This window comes from Pholis gunnellus (genome assembly GCF_910591455.1).
Source record: "Pholis gunnellus genome assembly, chromosome: 15".
Classification (NCBI taxonomy): Eukaryota; Metazoa; Chordata; class Actinopteri; order Perciformes; family Pholidae; genus Pholis; species Pholis gunnellus.
In genome coordinates, this window is record NC_136542.1 from 11,638,097 (window position 1) to 11,660,725 (window position 22,629).

At 40.8% G+C, this 22,629-nt stretch overlaps 1 protein-coding gene across 1 annotated transcript; it reads right to left on the reverse strand.

Annotated features, from left to right (window-relative positions):
• Positions 1 to 1,530: 1,530 nt before the first annotated feature.
• Positions 1,531 to 21,608, reverse strand: prkcha (protein kinase C, eta, a). Its single transcript, XM_079174226.1, has 14 exons — positions 21,030 to 21,608; positions 16,871 to 16,934; positions 13,788 to 13,935; positions 13,658 to 13,692; positions 13,492 to 13,574; positions 12,793 to 12,922; positions 12,547 to 12,680; positions 12,319 to 12,450; positions 11,852 to 12,025; positions 9,522 to 9,676; positions 5,773 to 5,911; positions 5,022 to 5,210; positions 2,537 to 2,683; positions 1,531 to 2,395 (listed from the first exon to the last, which is right to left on the reverse strand). Exons 1-14 carry the CDS (start codon positions 21,378 to 21,380, stop codon positions 2,246 to 2,248), a joined length of 2,031 nt encoding a protein of 676 aa, XP_079030352.1. The 5' UTR covers positions 21,381 to 21,608; the 3' UTR covers positions 1,531 to 2,245.
• Between the last annotated feature and the right edge of the window lie 1,021 nt (positions 21,609 to 22,629).

The window sequence follows — 22,629 nt, forward strand, 5'->3', positions numbered from 1 at the left end:
AAGAGAAATGTTGAGAAGAAAGATTGCATTGTTATTGTAACTGATTGGATTATGAAACTTTGTGTTGATGCACAAAAAGCCCAAAAAGTAGGAAACATTAGGATTTCTACAGAGATTATTTTTTTCTTCTGCTACTTTTGGGGCATCAATCCTACAGGCAGGACAGCAGAGTCAAGCACTGATTCAATCATGCAGTGAAGAGGCACTGCTGGCAGCCATCAGTAAGTCTCAGTAATAGAAGCTGAGACAAGGCTCCTCCATCTTTCCTCTCATTCAGACATTACCCGAGGAAAGCTGCCAAGCGGGGTCCTGTTAATGGGTAAACAAAGACTCAAAGTCATTTAATCCAATGTCCCATTCTTTGTATAGAGCTCACCGCTCATCTTTGTTAAGGAACGCTTTAAGTAGATAAGTTGGATGCTATTTAATCCCTGAGATCGATGCGCTTTTAAAAGTTAGCTGTTTTAAAGTTAAAATGCTGTTCAACAGGATTTGTTAGGAAAGTTCAGTTGCATTATTAGTAACCATTTTCAATTTGTTTTTGTAAATAAAGCATAGCAGCACTGATTCCAGTTTCAAATTATACTAAACTATATACACAATACTAATTTACAGTATATAACCACACAGTCCTCAACAGGATATGGGGTTGAGAAGATAAACAGATGTAATGTGGAGCCTGTAGACTTCCTCCTTGAAACTAACAGGAAGAGTTGATCTCCGTTCTAAAAGGTCAGCACAGGGAACACAATATACCTGAGTGTCTTTTTTTCCTTTGTTGTTGTCAGCAACAGCAACTGTACTGTATTCACGCCTCTTAAAGTGTCCCAAAAGCATAATTCTTGTATTCTTGTGTCTTCCTGTTTCGATCAAAGGCAACAGTAATGACGCAGTGTGGTTTCCTGTTTAGTCTCTACAGGTTTGCAATGACAAAATGAACAGTTGAAGGCCCCCACCATGATGATGCCAAAGTTACTGTACTGAAGGGTTAATATTTTAGGTTCTCTCTCTCTCTCTCTCTGTCTCCTCCTAATTTTAATATTTTCACATTGAGGGTGGTGTAAGTGTTCAGCAGGGAGAGTATTCAATAACTTGTATGGGATTTGCAAGTTTGAAAATGCCCCTGTGTGAGCTCTCAATACCCAGGCAGCCTACCCACGGACCTGGAAGCTTTCAAAAGCTGTTTGTTGAGAGAAAGAGAAAGAGAGAGCGAGAGAAAAAGACAAAGAGAGAGAGTTTGTGTGTGCGCGCGCGTGTGTGTGTGTGTAACCAGAGAGCAGCTTACTAAATGATTACTGTTACTCTTGAGAAACCTTCAGATGGACCAAGACTCACTTGAATATGGCAGTTGGCAAACACCATACTAGCATTGTTCCTCTGGCCCTGACAACTGTGTGGCGAAATCTCAAAAGTTTTGGACGTCTGAGTCAGCGTGAATCACCACAGAGCTTTCACCTCAGATGAAACGTTGCATAATCCTCAACATGCCTGGTTTATTCAATTACATGGAGAATCATTGAGACTGATGCCAAGTTTTTCTTACGGAGTTTGACCTATAAACACAAAATAAGCGTCATTTATTATCAAAAACTTGACTGCAGCTACTGAGACAAATCATCCCTGTAATTGTTTGAACTGTCACTGTGCCACTGTGTGTGGGTCAGGTTTTCCACAGTAGGCTCACATCATTGAGAAGCTATTTCATCTGCTCACTCAGTTCGACTTTTCTGGGAATCTCTGGTCGGCTGGCTCATTATTTCTTCCTTTCCCTAGACAGTGTATGTGCAAAAATAAAACACAAACCATGCCATTGTGCTCATGAAAATACTTTTTTCATTTGAAGTTACTGGAAGCGAAATCATCCAGAGCAAAATATACAGTAAAATTCTGAGGTTGTACACCTTTGTCAAACAAGTTTACAACATACCAACATGTCAAATACACCATTTCTACACAGACACTTGAATGAATGTGTCCGAACCGCAAAACTAAATGTCATTTTTGAAAAGATGATCACATGCCACTCTTTGGGGAATTGTAGGAATGCTTAAGAGTTCATCGGGTGCAGCCCCAGTTCTCGTCGAGCATGCGTTTTGACTGACTCCTTGGCAATTTTGCACCTTCATGTCTCTGGGGAATGTGACAGCACCATACTGCAAGTACCACTGGGAAATGTCTTAGAAAAAGTCACAGACACAGAGAAGAGTGAGAGGGCAGGATGATTGGCGGATCCACGAGGAGACCCTTAGCTCTCCTGCAGTTCAGGCGAGGTGTAGGAGAAGTTACGAAACTCTTCCTGATTGACGGAGGGGATCAGCGGGTCATCGATGGGCGTGAGGGTGGGCTCTTCCTGAGTAAAATCTGGGTCAAAGTTGTTGACGTCTTCTGGTGTTTTCTGGAGGGGAATAATAAAGCATTATCTATCAGCAGCAAGATTTTAGCAAAAAAACACACAACCACAACCACACTTGAGTGTCCTCATTATCATTGATACACACACTACCATGCCATCAATAAAACCATTCGTGTCACTTACGATCCTGGGCTTGAAAGGTGGCTCCATTTCTCTACGATTCAGCTTCTCCCAATCGATGCCAGTGAAGAAGGCGTGGCTGGTCACAGCGCTCTCTCCAACCTCTGAGGCCACACAGCCCAGGCGCCGGGCCGGGTTTTTGGTCAAGAGCTGTGAAAACCAAATGATGGATGAATTCAGAGAGATTAAATAAGAAAATGAAAGAATCTGTTAACTATCAAGAGAAGATAACACACAATAGCAACAGTTACACGGTAGGATCCACTTTGGAATCAGCAGATCAATTATTTATGATCCGTACATAGTGAGGAAATGTTATTCAACTAGATCAGACCAGATTCTTTTGGCAGTAATGCCAAACTGGACTCCAGCCAAGATGACATCCAGGCAACCTTCCAACTTACTCAAAACAAACACACCCTGGCCTGTATCTGGCCCATCCCCCAATGCTTTAGTTGAAGAAAGTTCAGCTGGGTTCAATCAAGTGCAACTAAGGTGTCTCAACTTCCTGGTGTTGTTGAACGCAATAAAAACAATAGAACAGCGTGGTGGTGGGTTGTAGAGTCCAGAAAAAACAAACTCAACATTTTAAAACTTTGTTTTAACTTGCCTCTGGGACAAAACTGAAAACACAAATGTGTTTTGAAAAGCTCTCTCTTGGCCGAGGAGTCTGTGCACACCTGAGGGCTGGCGGTGACATTCAGGCTAGGCTGACGGGCCGTCGTCTCCACAGCGACAGTGGCCAGATTAACCCGAAGTCATTGGAAAGATCAATAGGTCTCGCTATATCAGTTTCAAGACACTATTAACTGACAATGGCCTAACTGACACCACATGCCTCAGAAAAACCAAGTTCACAGAGTAAGACAAAGGAAATAAGAGAGACGTAAATGCAGATGAAGAGGAGCGGCACTAAAGGGGAGATAAGGAGATAAAGAGGTGGGGTTGAACTTAAAACACCCTACTGTTTACAGCGTTGCATAGTTTAGTCCTTTTTTGCAAGACCACCATCATAAACTTGCAGAAACACATAAACATGACATAAAGACATCTTTTGGGGGAGGAAACATAGTTTCATGTTTATGTAGTCACCTGCAAGCATAACTTTGACTTGGTTTGTAGTTGATGGGTTAAAATATATATATTTTTTTAAAAACACACCAGTATGGCCCATGAAGTGGTAATAATGAGAGTTAGACAGACAAGCAGGGGTCAATCAGTTGAGGAGCCTACAGACCACAAAACTTAAGAAAATGTATTGCACCGAGTTTGGTGCCATCTTTCCATGGCTACACGTCAGCACCAGACCTGCCATGTCAGCACTACCACATGAAGAGGCCACTCTCCTCGACACCAGCAGAAAGAAATGCTGAAACTCTTAGTTGATTGAACAATTAGTCAACCGGCAGAAAATGTATAATTTAATGAACAATTTGTCCATCTGTAAAACTAAATATTAGTTATTTGCTGCTTCCAGCTTCTGTAAAGTGGGGGTGTTTTATATGAATGTAAATCAAACTTCTTTGCGTTTTGGAGTGTTTGTTGGACAAAAAAGGCAATGTGAGGACGTCGCCCTTGGAGATGGGCATTTTATAAGGTCCTTGGATATTTTATAGATTAAATGATTAATAAAAAAAACAACAACGAAAGTAATTATTTGTTTCTGACCTAATTCATAGCTTCAACTGACAATCAACATCCACCTGTTTATAAACCATCTTCACACAAACCACTAAAATAAACTTATTGTCAACATACTCAATTGAACTTCATGAAATTGCTTATTGGAACACGGAGAACCTTGCAACGGGTCAACCGTCAATATAAATAGTGCAGCAGTGGTCAAATCCAATCACACCAACAAGCATCTTTACATAACATGTGACACTGGCAGCAGTGACACAAATCCCCAGGGGAGGTCGGTCCTTTGCTTCCTGAAGCATGTTGGAATGACAACAAGGATAAGAGGAGAACTGGGTGCAAAGAAGGGGGGAGTGGAGGGAGGGGGTGTCGTCGTATTTATAGCTTGTGTGCTGTGACTGGGCAGTGGACCATGCCTTAATATAGTTATGTAAGAGACCCGGGCCAAACAGCTGTCTGGCAGAGCTCCATGGTCACTCTGCAGTCAGAGAGTGTCAGTCAGTCTGAAGGACAACAAACCTTGATCACAGAAATATACAATATATCACACGGCAGGCTCATGTTACACTGTCCAGGAATGTTCACAACCTATTGGTTTTTTCTCCACAATGCTGTTGACTAGGCCAGTGAGCAATTGATTTCCTCCATCAGTTTTTGAGTATTAAAAAAAGCTTCATAAACATTTCCTTCAATTGTCTACTGTGAAAAAAGTCAGACAGCGGCCATCTGAGGAGGGTAAATGTCTGCCAAACAACAAAGACGACAGCAACACCTTTGCTTTCATCCAGCTTTATCCATCATGCAACTTCTCCAAGTTGATGAACCATTTTAAAAGACGCAGACTTACAGCTTTGAGTATATTCACTGCCTCTGCGCTGAGCCAAGACGCATAAACAATCTCTTCATTGAGGATGGCTTCAAAGAGGTCATCTTCATTTTCGGCCTCAAAGGGAGCGTGTCCCGACAGCATCTCATAGAGGAGCACCCCGAGAGCCCACCAATCAACAGAGGGCCCATACAGCATCTCCTGCAGGATCTGTGGAAGCATGTCACACCATTAAAGTTAACCATCACAGCACGGAGAGCATTACAGCAAACTTAAAACCACTTCATGAGGTTCAGTTAGTAGACGTGTTGGGTTTGTGTGTTGCCACTGAGGAGCAAGTGTTGAGGACAACAAATAAGCCTTTCATAAATCCAGACACACTCAGCTTTGGTCAGAGAAAAATCTCTCAAACATGGGAACACACACTTAATCCCTCATTATGAAAACCAAGCACGTCTGTAAAAGTGCATTCTGATGAAAGGTACGCTGACTTCCAGTAAGTCAGGAGGGAGTTACAGGCAGTGACCACAGTGTTTGTTTATTGTAAGGTGGTGTGGTGGAGAGAGGATGGGACTTGGAACTGCATCATATGAACTCAGTAGACCTGGGCTGCAGGAGGCTAAATGTGTTTGAATTTATGCTTCACTGGATTCTGCTGACGTTACATATCTGTCATTATTAGTAGTTATGGGTCTCAAACTGTGTGTGTTTAAAGTTACGTTATCTTAAAGTTAGTTATGTTTGTTCAGCGTGTTCAAGTGTAGAAACTGACCTCGGGGGCAATGTAATCCGGGGTCCCACAGAAAGTTGCTGTTGCAGCGCCTTCAAATATGCCCTCTTTGCACATGCCAAAGTCCGCCAGCTTACAGTGACCGTCTTTGTCAAGAAGAACATTGTCCAATTTTAGATCCCTGAAAGACAAACACAGAAAGTAAAAGAATATTAGTCATTTGTTTTGGGCATTGTTATCCAGCAGAAATAAATCAACCATCAAAATGCACTGGACTCCAACAGCTGCTGATATGTTTGTGCTCAGTCTCCATCGCACCTTGTTGGTATTGTTTCTAATTATACCGAGGGAGGGAGTAACAAAAAGAGATGGTCTTCTGTGGACTTCCTAACAATATGTTTTCTGAATCCAGTTGTTGGAACATATTCTTACAGGTTACTACATCAGATGTAATCAGATGCACTGGAAGTAAATGAAGATACGGTGATATTGTTTTGTTGATTCATTTTGGAACACCTATTTATTGGGGGTTATCAATGTTGGTTGTTTTCCTCTAAAATCAAGTTTGATTTGGGGGTATATCAATACAATTGATTTAATTTTACCACACAAATTAAATATATATATATATTTTTTTATCATTTTTAAGTTATCATTATCATATCTCAATATTAATTGAATTGAAACTAAATTGTATTGTCACATTAGTGGAAGTATCTTCTCCAGTGCTGAACTAACCACATGATGAAAAAGATCTCCTCTGTGTTCATGTGAGCTGTTGCGTTGTCATCTGAGAGTGAGATTAAACCTTCTAAATGTGGGCTCTGAAGTTAAGCTCTAATCTGCAATAAGGTGACCCAATTTAAGACCAAGGTCATTTTACAGACATATTGTCTGAAGCTGGATAGAAGATACTATGTTATAGCACAGGCTGGTGCTAAAGACAACGAACAACATTTGGGAGATACACACAACTTAAAAAAAGAACAGATTATTTTATATCCCGTTTTCTCCAGCAGAAAACAAATGTAAAAAAGGATCCTGAATGATGTTGACAAACAGACAAATACAGTGACACTGACATTCTGAATGAAAAGAAAGAAACAGGAAGCCTGCTGATCAAGTAACACTGGTTTGGTTGGATTAATCTGGTTCGCTCTTCTTTAACGTAAACAGATTGTGTAACTCTGTGACTCCCTCGCAGCCTTACAAACAGGCCAAAAGAGAGCAACCCTGATGCTAACACAACAAGACCACAGTAAGAGCATATACGGGGTTAATACAACAGCAATAACAGAACTGTTGAGGCCGGTAAATAAGTTTTAGTTTCAGTGGGTGTCTGTAATATACGGGCAGTTCCGCTCACTTCATTTTCATGAATATTGGTGTGAATATTTCAGTATGAATGTGTCCACTGAGAAATGAATCCCAAACCCTTCCGGTTTTACTACCATGCCCTCATCACACATCACGATGCAATTAACACACTGCAACGAGTGCTCCTGCTCTCCTTCACCCACGCACCGCAACACACTGGAGGACAAAACCTGATTTCACTTGAGCCTCTTTCTATTGGAAGTGGGTCAGTCAGACAGATTGGTATCCACAGTAAGAACATTCACAACAATGAGGTACTGAACTGTATCCCACTGCAAGGACAACTAACTGGGTAAGAAGTAGAGTTGCACTAATAGAAACATTTCCAAAGAAGAGAAAAAGGAAGTTCTGAAAAACACTATGACGCACGTCATTTCTTTTTTTTTCTTTTGTGGTTTTACAGGGTAAGAGCACATCTGGACAAACTATCAGGCCTTTTGAAATCTATACAAATACACATCAACTTAAGGTTGTACCACTGTGATACTAATTACAATTTAGCAGTGCCTTGATATACAAGATGAATTAAAGCGCTGAAATGATTGCATTTTTTAAAATCCATTCTTTTAAAATGTTTTGTTTCCTCCTAATATGGTTTGTTGTCTAACGTGATGGTGGGGACAAAACAAATGAGACAGCACAACACAGCGCCTCTCTAGCACAGTCCCATCAAAGCTTTAACAGTTTCACAAAGGCAGTGTTTGTTGCAGGGCTTTTGTACTGGATTGCATGACATTGAGCAGCTGTTCAAGATAATGTATTCACCCCCTGCAGACTTTCCTCACTAAACTGTTGTTAAGAGTCAGCCGGCCTGGGTTCACACTGTTTGAAATGAAGTCTTCAACAAAACTAGATGTATTGTATGTCATGAATAACCACAGGATTTTTAAAACAACATCTTTAAACTTCTTGGAGGAGGACGGTAACATGCAGTTGGATCAACTGAAAGCTTCAAAGCACGACTTCACGCCAAGCTAAAAGAGATTATATCTAGCGAGATATCTAGTTAAGTACTGTATATTACACAACACAGTGACTGAGGCTACAATCTTATTTTAAGGAGGCAGCATAAGCTCCGCTCGTCTTGCACTGGCCTGATGTGCAAGCTGCTCTTTGGCTTGTTATTTCAGTTGTAGCATGCAAACTGTGTGTGGCCACTTAAGCTAGAGTCATGCTATGCGGGGACACAGAACACTTGGACCACTAAATATAACTCAGGATTTAGCTCACATGATGCCACCTTTCTTGTCAACGTGCACTGGCAGGGAGGCTGGGCTCTGCCAGCCAACTCCCTGCAAGTACAACAGCATTTTAAAAAGGTCTCAAAGCACATACTCAAATGTCTGATGCTGTAATAGGAGCATGTATCATATACAACTTTTAAAAAACAACAACATTAAAGTATATTATGGAAGTGCATTTCACATAAAAAGAATATTGTAACCATGCTGTTATAGCATGCACTCTGTGGCAATCTGTTGTTACGCTGTGCTTGCCATTATAGGGCATGAGCCTTGAGGAAAATACAGGCGACACTGAGTTAACAGTGAACATTTGGATGCACAGTCCAAGTGTTTGGCTGCAACACACTGTGCTGCAAGAGCTGCCTGGAGAATGAATTCATTAAGGGATAACAATAGTTTGAGAGGAGGCCGCGATGAAACCACAGCGGCAAACTCAGTATGATGGATGACTTCAAAAACTGCACTGATGTTTCAACTCAAAAGTGAGGAAATGATGTCTGGATAAAAACATGGAACACGTACATCTTAAAGGAGTATCCCAAAGATTTAGTATTTCACTCCCATAAATTCACCAAAGACAGATTAAACAAATGGACAACATTGATGCAACAGAGGACAAAACGCAGTAACCTGAATTAAGTCCTTAATATGGGTCAAGATCCCATAATGCTGGATTGTGCTTTAGTTAGACTGTCCCTGTTTGAATGTCCACATCTTTTTCATGCCACGTAGGTTTTCTGTTATAAATGTTTAGTCTCCAAACCCAATTCGATATATGACCCTGATTATATTATCAGAGGTAATGAGATCATCAAGACATAATAAAAACGTTTTTTTGAAGGCTGTGAAATTTTATATTCCGATAAGTAAACTGAGATTAATGTGTGGCGTTCTCCTTTAATACATTTATTTTATGATATTCAGCAATCGCAAAAATGTTTTTCTTAAAACAAGAAAACATTCAATCATCTTGGTGAACCAATTGAATGTCTACATTGCAGTTTCCCTATTTCCATACATTTTCTGTCGTGCCATTCATTTGAAGCAAGGATTTTTGTAGTGAATGTAATATTACGTTCCTCAAAATGCTAATTTAGGAGAGAAAATATCTAGTTAAGATGTAGACTTGGACTGCAAAGCCCATTGTTGTTTGTGCTCCCTGATTCTGACCTGTAGATGATGCCTTTGCTGTGCAGGAACATGAGAGCGGAGGTGATCTCTGCTGTGTAGAAACACGCTCTAGGCTCTTCAAACTTCCTGGACTTCTGGATGTGGAACATAAGATCGCCACCATTCACAAACTCCATCACAAAGAAGAGACGGTCCTGCAAAAGAAAGAGTGAATGAGATTTAAACATGCGAATACAAACCACACTAGACTCCTTGTTATTATCCAGTTCAAGAACCCATGACCATGGTCATGCCCAGATTGCTTCAAAGATGATGTCTGCGTCTCGTTCATTTCACAAATGTCTGTTTTAATGACTTCCTATGCAACTAACTAATGCTGAAAGTCAACGGGGCAAAAAGAATACTGATCAAACCCATAAATCTTTCTCTCTCATTACAGGCTATGGTCGATATGTAATCTGGAAAATGAGAACCTGGGGGAAAATAAACACTGCGGGAGAATGTGATGTAGAATGTGATGTAGAGATCTGCTCATGAAGCTTCCTGAAGTGATCAGGACATTCAGCCACAGCTGCCTCTGTTTTACTGCTCTGTGGTTTAGAGTAGTTTGTATTCACCCTGAGATGAATAACGTTTAATAGTGTTGCACAAGTAAAGCAGGCTGTACTGTGTGTGGTGTAGCTGTGAAGCTGTAAAGGAAATCTTTAAATCCACACTAGAATAGTGTCTTGGTTGTTCGTCTCTATTGAGTTGTATCATTTCAAAATGCTAGACACACTGACATTTGAGTTATAAAGTGCAAGTACCTATCTTTTCTCAAAAAACTGGTTCACTGTTACTTCAATTAAATTACACAATTCTACTTGAACATTAAAATAACCACAGATGCTATTTCCTGTGTGAGTGTGCATTTTAAATTCAAAGCCAACTAATGGTAGCCTCTGGGATTTCCAGAGTTAACTTTTACTCATGTATTTTGCAAGACCTTCTCCGAACCTCTGTCGACTTGATGAGCTAAATGTCTGGCAATGCGAGACACGATTTAATTAGCTTTTTAATGCTCAAGATGAGCAGATGATGATGAATTGCCGCGTTGAAGGACAATTTTCCAAGGACACAACATTTGGTAAAAGAAAAAAAAAAATATGTGCCCACTCCACCTCACCACAGATGCAACACCCCCCCCCCCCCCCTCTCACTCAAGAAAGAAAATCACTCTGGAGAAAAGTTCAAAATGGATGAAAGACGACTCTTTCAATTGTCAACATGTAGTACTTCTTACTATAGCAATGTTGTAACAAAACGTAAAGACTGATCAATTTGAACCTTTTTGAAGATGTTTCAAAGCGTTCCTTGCTGCTTTTACGATAAAATGTCAAGTTAATTATAGTGACGACCTGCTCAGAAAAAGGACAACGAGACATCTAAAAGTAGAAGATGGTGTGCGGTGGAACAAAGGCTATTCTGTGGTTGTGTGTGGGTTTGAATGCGTCCGTTCATTCAGTAGTTGTGCTACGCTATTTTGATCCCAGATGAAGTAGGTCAGTGGCGATTCAAACAATGAAAGCAGATTAGGCGCGTCCTGTCTGCTGGGAGGAACAGCTCAGCCAACTGAGCCGTATTTACTCCCTCACATCTTCTCAGCAACAACAACGGGAAACTGCTGCCACCTGCTGACCAATGTACGCATTACAATGCCGTGTCCTAATAACACCCCACATGCTAACTGTATACACTGCATTGTGTCTAAACCGTTTTACGTGCAGGTACAGATTAATGGACCTGAAAATAGTGTGGGGAGTAATTCATGATATTTCACTCAAATGAATCCCATGCTATTTACTAACATGTACAATATGTATTTATGTATTTACTTGAATGTATTGATAAGCAAGGCTGTAGGTATATAAAACTATGACACATGAAGACCACTGTAGCACTCAGAAGAATCATCTGAATGATATAAAGACTTGTGTAAGGCATCAATGTAATAACATAGAAAAAGACTAAACTAATACCATACAGTTTGTTATATTGTTATGTGATGCTTAAAAATAACACAAGTGCTATACTGAAAAGTAACATATAATCTGGCATACTAGTTATTTAAACTGGATTAAAATTATCTTGTGCAAGTTAACTACCATCAAAGAAATACAGTATTACTGCAAAGTTGCACAATCTTTGTTGCACGGTGCTCTTTTCAAGGAACAACACTTATTTATGCCACATCTTGATCTGAAAACATTTCTTTAAGAAAGCAAGGGAGGCAGTATTTGGTCTGAGATGAAAACATGACCTCTGTTGATTGGAAAAATGCACAGATTGCCCTCATAATACAAATGCATGTGTGTGTAATCTGTACTGACCGGCGTCTGGAAGCAGCAGTACATCTGTGTGAGGTAGGGGTGACAGCGGGCCAGTGACAGCACCCTCTTTTCCGTCATGGTACACTCCACATCATCGTCCTGCAAAATGATGTCCTTCTTCAACACCTTGACCGCAAAAACCTGATCTTTGCCGTTTAGTCTCGCCAGCATCACCTGTAGACACAACATACACAAGAGTAGGAAAGGTGAGAATTCACACGCGTTTTCCAAATTCAGCGTCACCTTGATGCAAATCCTATCAGAATATGAGGTTTATCCGTGTAAGTAAATGTATTCTAGTACTGGAAATACCAAATGATAGGCTTCATGTTACAAAATCTTTTGAAAAAGGTTATTGAATTTATCTGAATTAAATGCCTCTTGACCATATTCCCACATTCTACCGGCTTCCTTATTGTTCACTTAGGTCTCCATCAGTTCTCATTATCCTCTTATGTCATTCCCACCTTGCCAAAACTGCCCTTGCCAAGGACTTGAAGGAAGGTGAAGTCTGAGATGCCCAGTCGAAAAGTCTGCTGCTGAGTGGCTGTACTCTCCCTCCTTTCAGTGGGGGCACTCATCGGACTTGCACTTTTGGCCTGTGCAAAAGTACATACATTTAACACAACTCAAAAAAACACAGTAGTAAGCTACAATTAAGTAAAATCAACACTGATTTGACTCGGCCTCTGTACCACTGAGTTGCGTTTAGAGAGCACTCCAGGCTGCAGACCCATCTTTGCCAGCGTACTGGCCAGTTCCACACTGTTGACCCCACAGTTCGGAGCGACGTTGCCTTTGCAGCGGATGTGAACATTCATTTTACAGACTGAAGAGAGAGAGAGACCACACACACACACACAGACAGGAACACTCAATAATAGACAAATTAGGACATTTGAGATTGGATTTTGAGAGACCAGTGTTGACGCAAGTCTTACTTTTACAGTGCAGCCCCTGCCTGACTATTCCCCACAGCAGGGAGCCACAGTGGTCACAGAAGGTGGGCGTTTTGTAGTTGTGGATGTTGAACATGTGAGGGACGTTGATGCTGAAGCCTTGGCTTATGGGCTGTGGAGAGAAGACATACTGTAAACTATCCACTATGTGTTGCAACAGTATCTTCAACCACGCGTGTATATATTCTAGCACTGAGTGCATAGTTAAAAATGTTTCTGCATGTTCCTATTTTTGTCATAGTCCTTTCTGTTTATTGCTGCATTTGCTTCTTTCTAAATTTTCCAATGGAAGAGAAACTTGTAATGATCAGCAAAATATCGTAAGACAGAGCAAAAAGGACACGTTGCAATGCTAAAACAAGCACAGAGGTATTTATAGAAACGTGTGAAAATGCTACAACAAGCATGCGTGGAAAAGTATAGTGTTCTAGCTCAGTGACCATCTCAAGAAAGAAACAGGAACCTGTGCAGTCTGTGTATTACTGCAGGTGTTAATCAGGGGTATGTGTGTGTGTGTGTGTGTGTGTGTGGGAGGAGGAGGGGGCTGTAGAAGGTCTGCTATCTTTTGCACATCCTGTACTACACACAAACTGCTTGAGCGGTGAAAAATAACAGCAACAACATGCTTGAGTCCCTGAAGTCGAGTGTCGTGTCTTATCGTACAGTCAAGACTGTTCTTACCGGCTCTTTTGTTGGGCTCTTCATGCGTGGACACACAGTGACGACATGCTGGTGGCATCGTTTGTGAACCACACAGGTGCACACTGGAGAAAGCAACAGCTCAGTGTCAAACAGTGTCTGTATGTTTAAGTAGCTGTGACAGAAAGAGAAAATAAGGTCTGCTCACCTTGGCACTGGTAACCCTGCTTTCCAAAAACACCCCTACAACAGAGAGAAAGGCACACAATCAGATCCAGCTTACAGAGCACACGGATACGTGCAGGCTCCAGGGATTTGTCGTAGCTCGACTTTCTCACCAGATGAACTCTCTGCAGTGGAAACAGAAGGTGGGCTGACGGAGGAAAGTGGACATGAACTTGTGTCCGTTCACCTGGTGGATCTTCCGTTTTAGGGCCCCCTGTCTCTTCCTTGTGAATTGCTTGTAGCTGTGCTCTGTGGCGTCATCTGACAAAAAGAAAAGAAAGCAAACGTTTGTGTGAAGACAAAATGAGTGCGACAAATGCAATGAGTCAGAAATCCATATATTAATTCCTAGACCATAATGCCATAAGGGATAAAGTTTTAAAAACACAAAAATTGAAATTTGAAAATAGATCGATTTTATCATGATTTCTTTAAAGGAATCAATATCTCTACATCAGAAATGTATCATACCACTACTTGTATGTGAAAGGGGTCACTCATTGTGACAAACCCACAAGATATTAATATCACCTGACTCTACAGAGCTCTATAACATCTTTCAGGTCCTCGTTCTGGTTTTGTAACCCAGAACTTTAATGTCACATAGCAACGTTTACAGCTACAACAGGCAGCTGTTTTCAGCTCAAAGGCCCCCATTAAGCACAATGTACACTACATGCTCAGCACCGAACAGTAAACAGACACGTTTAGCAACCATCTGGTGAACGCAGTGGAGCACTTGGCAGCTAAAGGCCTAGATTCCCACCGGCATTGGTGTAGCACTTCAGTTGACTATTTGTGCCATGTTTCTGGAGGTGTAAGAATGTAACATTTCAACTTAAAATATTATGTAACCAGAAAAACGATTTAGTTATTTTGTGACATTTACATAAAAGTGACTTGGGCTCAAATATGTTAAATTGGCAATTAGAAAAATAAATATTCTGGTGATATATTTTTTAAGTCATTTTTCGAAGGTGCTTTTTTCATCTGGGAAAACGGGTGAAAAAACAACAGATTTTTCAGGTGAAGTTTCCGTTCTTCTTTCAGAATTAAGTGTTTGATGTTTTAATGTAAATGTACAAATTATCACCACAAGAGGTTGAAGTGCACCACTGCCTCATGTTCTAAATAGGACTTGTTGAGTATTACAATAACAAACACTGAGGGAAAAGAAAGTAACCTAGAAAGACTATCCTGGCAAAAACTTATTATAAGTTGATAAGGTTATAAGTCTTAAAGGGGAATGACATAAAACATCCAAAAGAATAAAATCTTCACATTTCAGAAGCTGGAACATAAGAATAACTTGTTGTTATTACATTTACATTTGATGGATCAAATTAATTGTTTCAGTACAAGTCCAATGTTTCCCAGAATGATGTTTACATTTGACAATGTCAGGTGCAAAACTCCCTGCTTGTCTTGTGACTCAACCACTATTTAACAAATGAGTTTCCAAACCTCAACAAATATTGTGATATCATTATCAGAAGGATATCTTCAATTCATTTTTCTCCATATAATCCAACTCTAACTGTTGCATGACAAAAGGTCACTAATATGAGATAAAGACAGAAGACAGAATGAGGAAAGATGAAGAGAAGACAGACGGAATAAGAGACAGGCTATTTAGAGAAAAGTCTGAACAACAGTCCTTTAGAGATTGTATCGTGCAAATTCATGTGCATATCGTATTGTCTTTGTGCACATCTGCATTGCTTGGCTTCATGTGTTGTAGTTCCAGATAAGTGTAGTCAAGCTATTTGTGAGATGGAAACCCAAGCATGCATTACGGAAACCTGTATGCTGAGCCCCCGCCATCCCCCTGCAAACAACCATTGTGGTAGAAGTGTGAGAAGGAGGCTTTACATTCTTAATACAGTGTTTTTGTGCACTGAAAGAAATTCTATCATATGCACAACTGCTTACTTTCTTACTGTAAAATGTCCACAATAAATAATTTGTTGCGTTTCCCCGACCAGAAAGTTCTTTGGTTTGATTTATTCAAATGTTTGCATAAATTACATATTATTTATCAACCTTTAGTGGAATCGTGTAACGATGTGAACATACTGTGTTATTATTTATGCTACACATAGCAATGGAGCAGTTCACAGCATTAAACATTATGTTAATATTTACTCTTTATTTTGAACAAATGTGCCATTTGATAATGTATATAAATATCAGTAATTCATTAATTTCAACCATGCCATCTAGCTCTAGTGTTGAATGTTGCATTCACCGGCATCAGTATGAGCTCGTTCTTTGTTCTATATTTGGCAGCTGGCTCTCATTGCTCTGTGCTTTCTGCAGCTCCTGCTAGAGGTTGACCAGCATGCAATGTGAACATTTAAAAAACTTTTTGTTTGCCGTTCAGGTCACCTGTGTTTCAAAAATAGTGACCTTTAAAGCACATGACATGATGCAGAACGTACACTCTGAAAATATTCACATAAAGCTTATCTCCAAAGCTTGGTGAGTAAATTGTGACGTCTGCTAGGAGTATTGTGACAGGTGCTTTTGTGGAAAACAAACATCCCAGTGGACTCTGCAGAGGGCAAAAAAAAAGGAAAAAGAGGCTATTCTAGAGTGGTGTGCCAGGAGATTTTAAAAAGGTTAAACAATGCTGGTAAAATAAAAAAAAACTCAGGGCAAAACACCTGGACAACCTTAGTTTAAGCTGTAAATGAATGCATTTGGCATGCATTTCATAGGTAAATGAAATGTTAGTGCTTCATGAGGTTTGGCTGGCAGTGAGGCATGATGGCAGCAGATTCAAAAAAGGGAAACGTAACGGAGGCCAAGTAGCCACCAGCTAAACAGACTTCTGCTTCAAAAGACCTGCAAGGTCACTTCCTACTGGTGTAATTTAGAGAGTTACATCTACATTAGTTAAAAGATCACATACATAATAAAGCTACAGATGAAAGGAAACGTTCCTCTCATCACAGGAGATTAGCTACAGTTGCACTCTGGGTAATCAATGGCTCATAGATAACGATTCAAAACAGTCGGCCGTGTTTCGAAGAATAGTAATAGTCTCAAGAGAGTGACTAACTGAGTTGGTATGAACGGTTACCGCTGTTCAAGATTGTGTGAAAAAGTATGAAGAGGAGGAGAAGAGCAATAGCGATGTTTCTGCAGGAGGAGAAACACCGAGCTGCATTTCAGTCTGAAGCAGCAACCTTACCATCAGTGAAGGATCCAGTGAGTGTAATATGAATGTAAACCTTGCCCTCTGGCTCCAAGTCCATCTGCAGACACACAAACTCACAATTACATTTCTGCATACTCAAATAGCTAAACAGAAACAGCACGGACAGATATTAGCATCCACTACAATTAAGACCAATTCATTATAAATGTAACCAAAACTCCCCCGTATGAAACAAAAAGGAAACCAGAAATATGGCACATTCAACGCTTTTGAAATGATAAAACTAAAAATCATTGGTGGTTTAGTTAGAATAACTGGGTTAAAACGGGCATATGAGACGGCGTGGGACATTTCTCCATAGGATGAATGGAGCTAAATGTTTTCGTTCTTCAGTGTGCACATCACGTCTGAGGAATTTGGACAGTGTGTCTGAAAGACAGCAAAGCAGGTCTGGCAGGTTGGGCTTGTTGCAGAGCTTTGTGGTGACCCGATGCTCAGCTGGGAGTGATGACGTCCGCGTACACGTCAAAAAGCTCGACACACAGAAGAGGTTCTTCTTAGGGATGGACAGCAACGGGGAGACAGAAAGAGATACTTCCTGCAGAAACCACTGAGTGGAAACTTGGGTCAGGGTACACTTAAATAAAGATCTGTTCTATTTATACTACACATACACCCCCGTGTGGAAAATTATTTCTAACCACAAAACAGTGACACATTAGGTGAATATTTTGGCGACTCAATTGGCAAATTTACTGTAAAACTTTATTTGATTTCACTTCATCTCGACTGGTTTTGTTTTCGTTTACCTGCTCATATCCTGTCTCTTAACTTACTGTCTAGACAGCAAGTTTGACTTGTCCACTGTGAACACTTCCTCTATGTGTGCTATATCTTTTTCCCTTTGCTTACTCTGGCCAAGCTCTAGGAAAGGGCTAAAGAGCTGCAATGCATTCCTGAAATGTCTCTCTCTGTCGGTGAAACAGCTCAGCTGTACAAAAGGAATAAAAGGACAGTTTTCACATCTTTTCAAGGCTCTCTTAAAACAATATCTCTATGTATATAGGAAGAGTTATTGGCTGTTGTAAAAAACGTAAATTGGCTACTGGCTTTGGCCAGGAGGAACAATTTCAGCGATCGTTAACTCTTAAAATCTACATAGGCAGGGGGATATATGAGCATTGTACCAAGACGTCTTGAAAAAAAGGTGAACTTATAAATTAGGGTGATAAATAAATAGATGATGGGCCGATCTAAAATAGAGGTGGCTGAAGGCAGCATGAGGCTGTAGATTAAAAGCAGAACTCTAAATGCTCCATCACAAAATGAGGAAGTTTCTTTTTTTTTCAAACAGGGGATGGGGCCCGTTTTAGCCAAGCAAGCAGTACACTTTGCTTGAGGGCCCATATTTAACCTACTTCCAGTTTGAATGCATCTCAGAGGGACTCGACTACTTCAAGCCTGATAAGACTCCAACACCACACATACCCCAATACGGATTATTATTGACAACATATTGTGAAATTAAAGAGCTCAAAAGGAGTCCAAGATGTCACAATGTAGTGCCACGTAGTGTCAAAGGAAAAGGAAACTGGCCTTGTGAGTCTAAATGTCATATGGTGAATGTCTCAGACGCGTGATGTCAGTTCTGACATCACGTTAAAAGAAGTTCAAAGCAGGAGATGAGTAACTAAGGTTTAAGTGCATCAAACTGGACTGTGTGCAGAGGAGGAGAGAGAAGAGAAATTTGGAAAAGAGCCAAAAGAGAGCGAGTGTTTTCATGGTGAGCTCTGATCAGACGGTGGGAACACTGTGATAAATAGCAGAGTGGGCGTGTGGAGACTTGTGCCTCAGTCTCTGCTGCCGCACATGTGAAGCAAACCCTTCACAGTTCAGATCTAACGGATAACAACTTCAGGCTTGTGTCTTGAAGTGAGAGAACTACATCTCAATACTTCGTCGAGAAAAACTACGCGCCGGGCTCCACTTTCACACCACTTCCCCCAAATGTTTGGGGGGGGGGGGGATAAGGATATTAATTTCTCATCGCTTTTATAACACATTTTAAATGTATGTAAAACGTGCAGAAGCTTGAATGCCTTCAATATTAGTCGATAACATAATTTATGTGCATCCTATTTGTATACATTTGCACATGTTTTATTTTCTTTCTTATCTCTTTTGTACTTTGTTCTGTTGCTCCAAAGTGTAATTATGGTGCCTTATGTCCTGAATGCTCTTAAGTGCACCGTACTCGCTTGTTTGTTGACGTACTGGTTGAAGTTATATTCCGCTATGCTCCCGCGACTTGCCCACACTGTGTTGCACAGTCAATGTAAATGTCAGGTGAGAGGTGATGAACCGCAGAAGTGTCTGGATGGTCAGTGAGGTCTGGTCCTTACATTTCATCAATAATTTGAATTGTACTCATTTTAAGAATGTTACTAATTATTGTACATATAAAGTTGTGATGTTGAAGCAGTGTTTCGATGCACAACGTAGCATCAGCTTTCATGTTTTGTTTTTATCTGTTCTGCATTACAGTTCCTGTAAGGTCCCTTTGGGCTGTTGAATTGATTTACTTTCTTTCACAGGTGAAATGAAGTGTTTTTGCTGCAAAATATAAACTCACTGGGTGATAAACAAACGTGCTTAATTGACAAAAGCTGTGTCGGCTGAAGGAGAATATGTCCGTAGAAGAGAGACCATTCTGCGTGTGACGAGAGTGTTCACGTGGTACGTGGTCGATACCACCTGAGCCCGCTCCGGGCCTAAACAGGCTCAGGTTACATTCACCAACACCTGCAGGGGCTTATAGTCCTAGATGGATGAAGACAAGGAAGAGGAGGGGAAACTCCAGTTTAAGGCGCAATTTTATGTTTGTGTCTTGAAGAGAGTGAGACTGATGCGATACTCTACATAAGGCATTTAATCTGATCTTTGATGAGGTCCACTTTCTTCCTTAACGGTCCCGAGAAAGGCAAAGTGGGGGGAGGGTTTTTATCACCGCACATTTGTTTGTACAGGCAGGTCAAATGCTCTGCAGGCTGGGGTGATGTGTGTCTTGTTTGTGCACTCTACACTGTGGTATGACTATCTGTAAGCAGAATTAACACCTTTGCAACAGCAGTGGAGTGGGTGGTTTCAGATCATACAGTTTCTAAGCCAACGGGTGCAAAACATGAGGGGAACCTGTCCAGTGCATCGTGCCCACACTGAGACCTGTCGATGTGAACCTGTGAGGGTGTTAGCCTTCAGAGCGCCTGTGCATACAAGGGAGTGTTGATGTCTTCGGGCAGAAAAACAACATTTCTCACACCGACACGTGTAGTGAACAGCGCCCTGAGCTAAACGGCATGTCTTGTTTCATGAATCTGCTCTTAAATACTGTTCAGCATGTATCAAAGCTCTCATTGGGAAAACTACGATACCCTCGTGTAGAGAGGAGAACCTGTAGGAGTTTTACTGAACTTTTTTATGACTTTCGTAATCCAAGTCCATCATAGGAACTCTATTCTTTTAAAAATCAGTTTTACAGTATACTTCAAGAAGGTAAATGGGTAAATACTGTTTTGAGACAATAGCTCCCTGTACCAGAAATAACTGAAAAGACAGATATGATAAACATCTTGGATTTGAGGGTCCCCCTGACTCCTCAAGCCCCTCTGATTGTGGCTAGTAAACACATGAGGTAATTAATCCATGAATCTAGTGGTTCTTATTGTCAAGATTGGATTAGAAAAGCGGGCCACTTGTCAAGGTTCCCAGACATCTTCTCTTTTACCTAATTTTTATATGTATTGATATTGTTCTCACATATGTTCCTCAATAAAGTTGTTTTTATGTAAACTGGCACAAGTAAACTGACACACAGAAAAACCTGGGGCCAGATATTGTTCTAGCGTATAAGTACTGCTTGGTTTCTGGTCTCTGGTAGCGGTGGTCGGATCAATACCCAAAGTATTAGTATTATTAATAAGATGTATTAATCAGAGATGGCCTGTTCCTCTGGGTCACCTCTGGTCAGTGTGCTTTTGGCTCGGACCAAGTATACCTGCTTGCAGATCTATTTTACAGTGAGTGAAAATCTTACTTAGTTAAAGTTAAAGTACATAAGTATACATATTTAAAAATAAACATGTTTACATAATTGTTTTCCAGTTTAGGCTCAATATGTTTACTTTCCACTCACCCATCCCTCGAACGTTTCTGCTGTGTTGGAGGTTTTGATGAGGTCCTCAAACTGAATAACGCAGTTGGCCACAAAGTCATCGTATCCGATTGGAGTGTCGTGGAAAACGGCCATCTCGATTTGTTTCCCGTCGTTCACGTTGTGGCAGTACTCCTCGTTGAACGTCGGCGTGTTGGTTTTCTGTTTGGTGACGGTTTGTCCAATTTTGTAGTGGTCCACCTTCACCACCATGTAGGGGTCCAGGAACGGAGGGGCTTTGTTGAAGATGACAGAGTGGCGGAGGGAGAAGGTGGTCGGTTTGAGTCCAACCGCCTCGCCGATCCGAAGCTTCAAATAACCGTTAAACTTCATTTTGATCACGCTAATTTAGCCTCACGCGGAAATATAACAAAAAAAACAACAACAAAAAACTTCACACCTACTTCATAGCAACACAAACGTGCTGTCATAAATTCATAGTTGTAGATCCGTGCGCTCTAACTTGACGTCAACACATACGCGTTCATCCTGACTTTACCTGCTCATGCACCGCCTCACAGCACAGACATGTCACCGTCGGCTCCCTCCGCGCTGCTGCTGCTGTTGCTCTGCGTGAACCTGTTTCAAGTTTCAGTAAATAGGAAGCAACGACCGACACACACACACACACACACACACACACACACACACACACACACACACACACACATGCCGAGGAGGCGGCACAAGTTCCGCAGACAGTTGTCACGGAGCGTGCACACGCACAACCTGTCACTGTGGGTTTTGGTATGTCACATGGTTCAATTTGTAGTTCTGGTTTAGAAAGAGTAGTCTGGTACTACGCTGACCATCATGCATCACTCTGCACACTGAAAGATTGTGATCGGGTGGTTCGCCTGTCCTGTGCTGAGTGTGGAAATGCCGCCCTTTAGTGGCTGTTATAGTGAACTACTTGACAGGAATACTTTCTTTCTTCGCCTGACCTATTTGAATAGCACTAACATATTGTGCTATAGTATTTTAGGGCAACATTTGAGGGAACGTTTAAGCTGAATATCGTTATATGAATAAAATCAGGTATAATATAGTAAAAGAGATATTGTGTTTCCCCTCCCAGAAGGCAGCAGATTGGACTTGTCCATTTAAAAAATTGAAGGAGAATTAATTTACATTAAAAAAAGAAAGTGCATTAAACTGGACTGTGCACTTTGTTCAGGTTGCATTTAAGTTCAACAGGATTCTCATCTGGGCAGTAAAAGTTAAATGCTGTGGAGACACAGTGGCCAATCACACATTTGGAAAGACCTTTTTGATGGTTTTGATTTGTTCTGACATGATTAGTGAAATGAATCAATTAATCAATCGTGTGAGGATGTTCTGCTTGTGTCTGTTTTGTCATTGTTGATTGAATGTTTTGCAATTTGGGCTCTTGTTCAGACACAACCAGTGTCTCGTTTGGTACTGTGAAAATGTGATGGACATTTTAAACATTTTATTTACCAAAAGATTAATTGATTAATGAGAAGAAAAAAAAATTCCAGTTGCTAATGGGAAATAAATCCTGAGGTGAAGGAAATAATACATTCCCTTGTTTCATTTCTTCCCAGTGCTATCCCTTTCT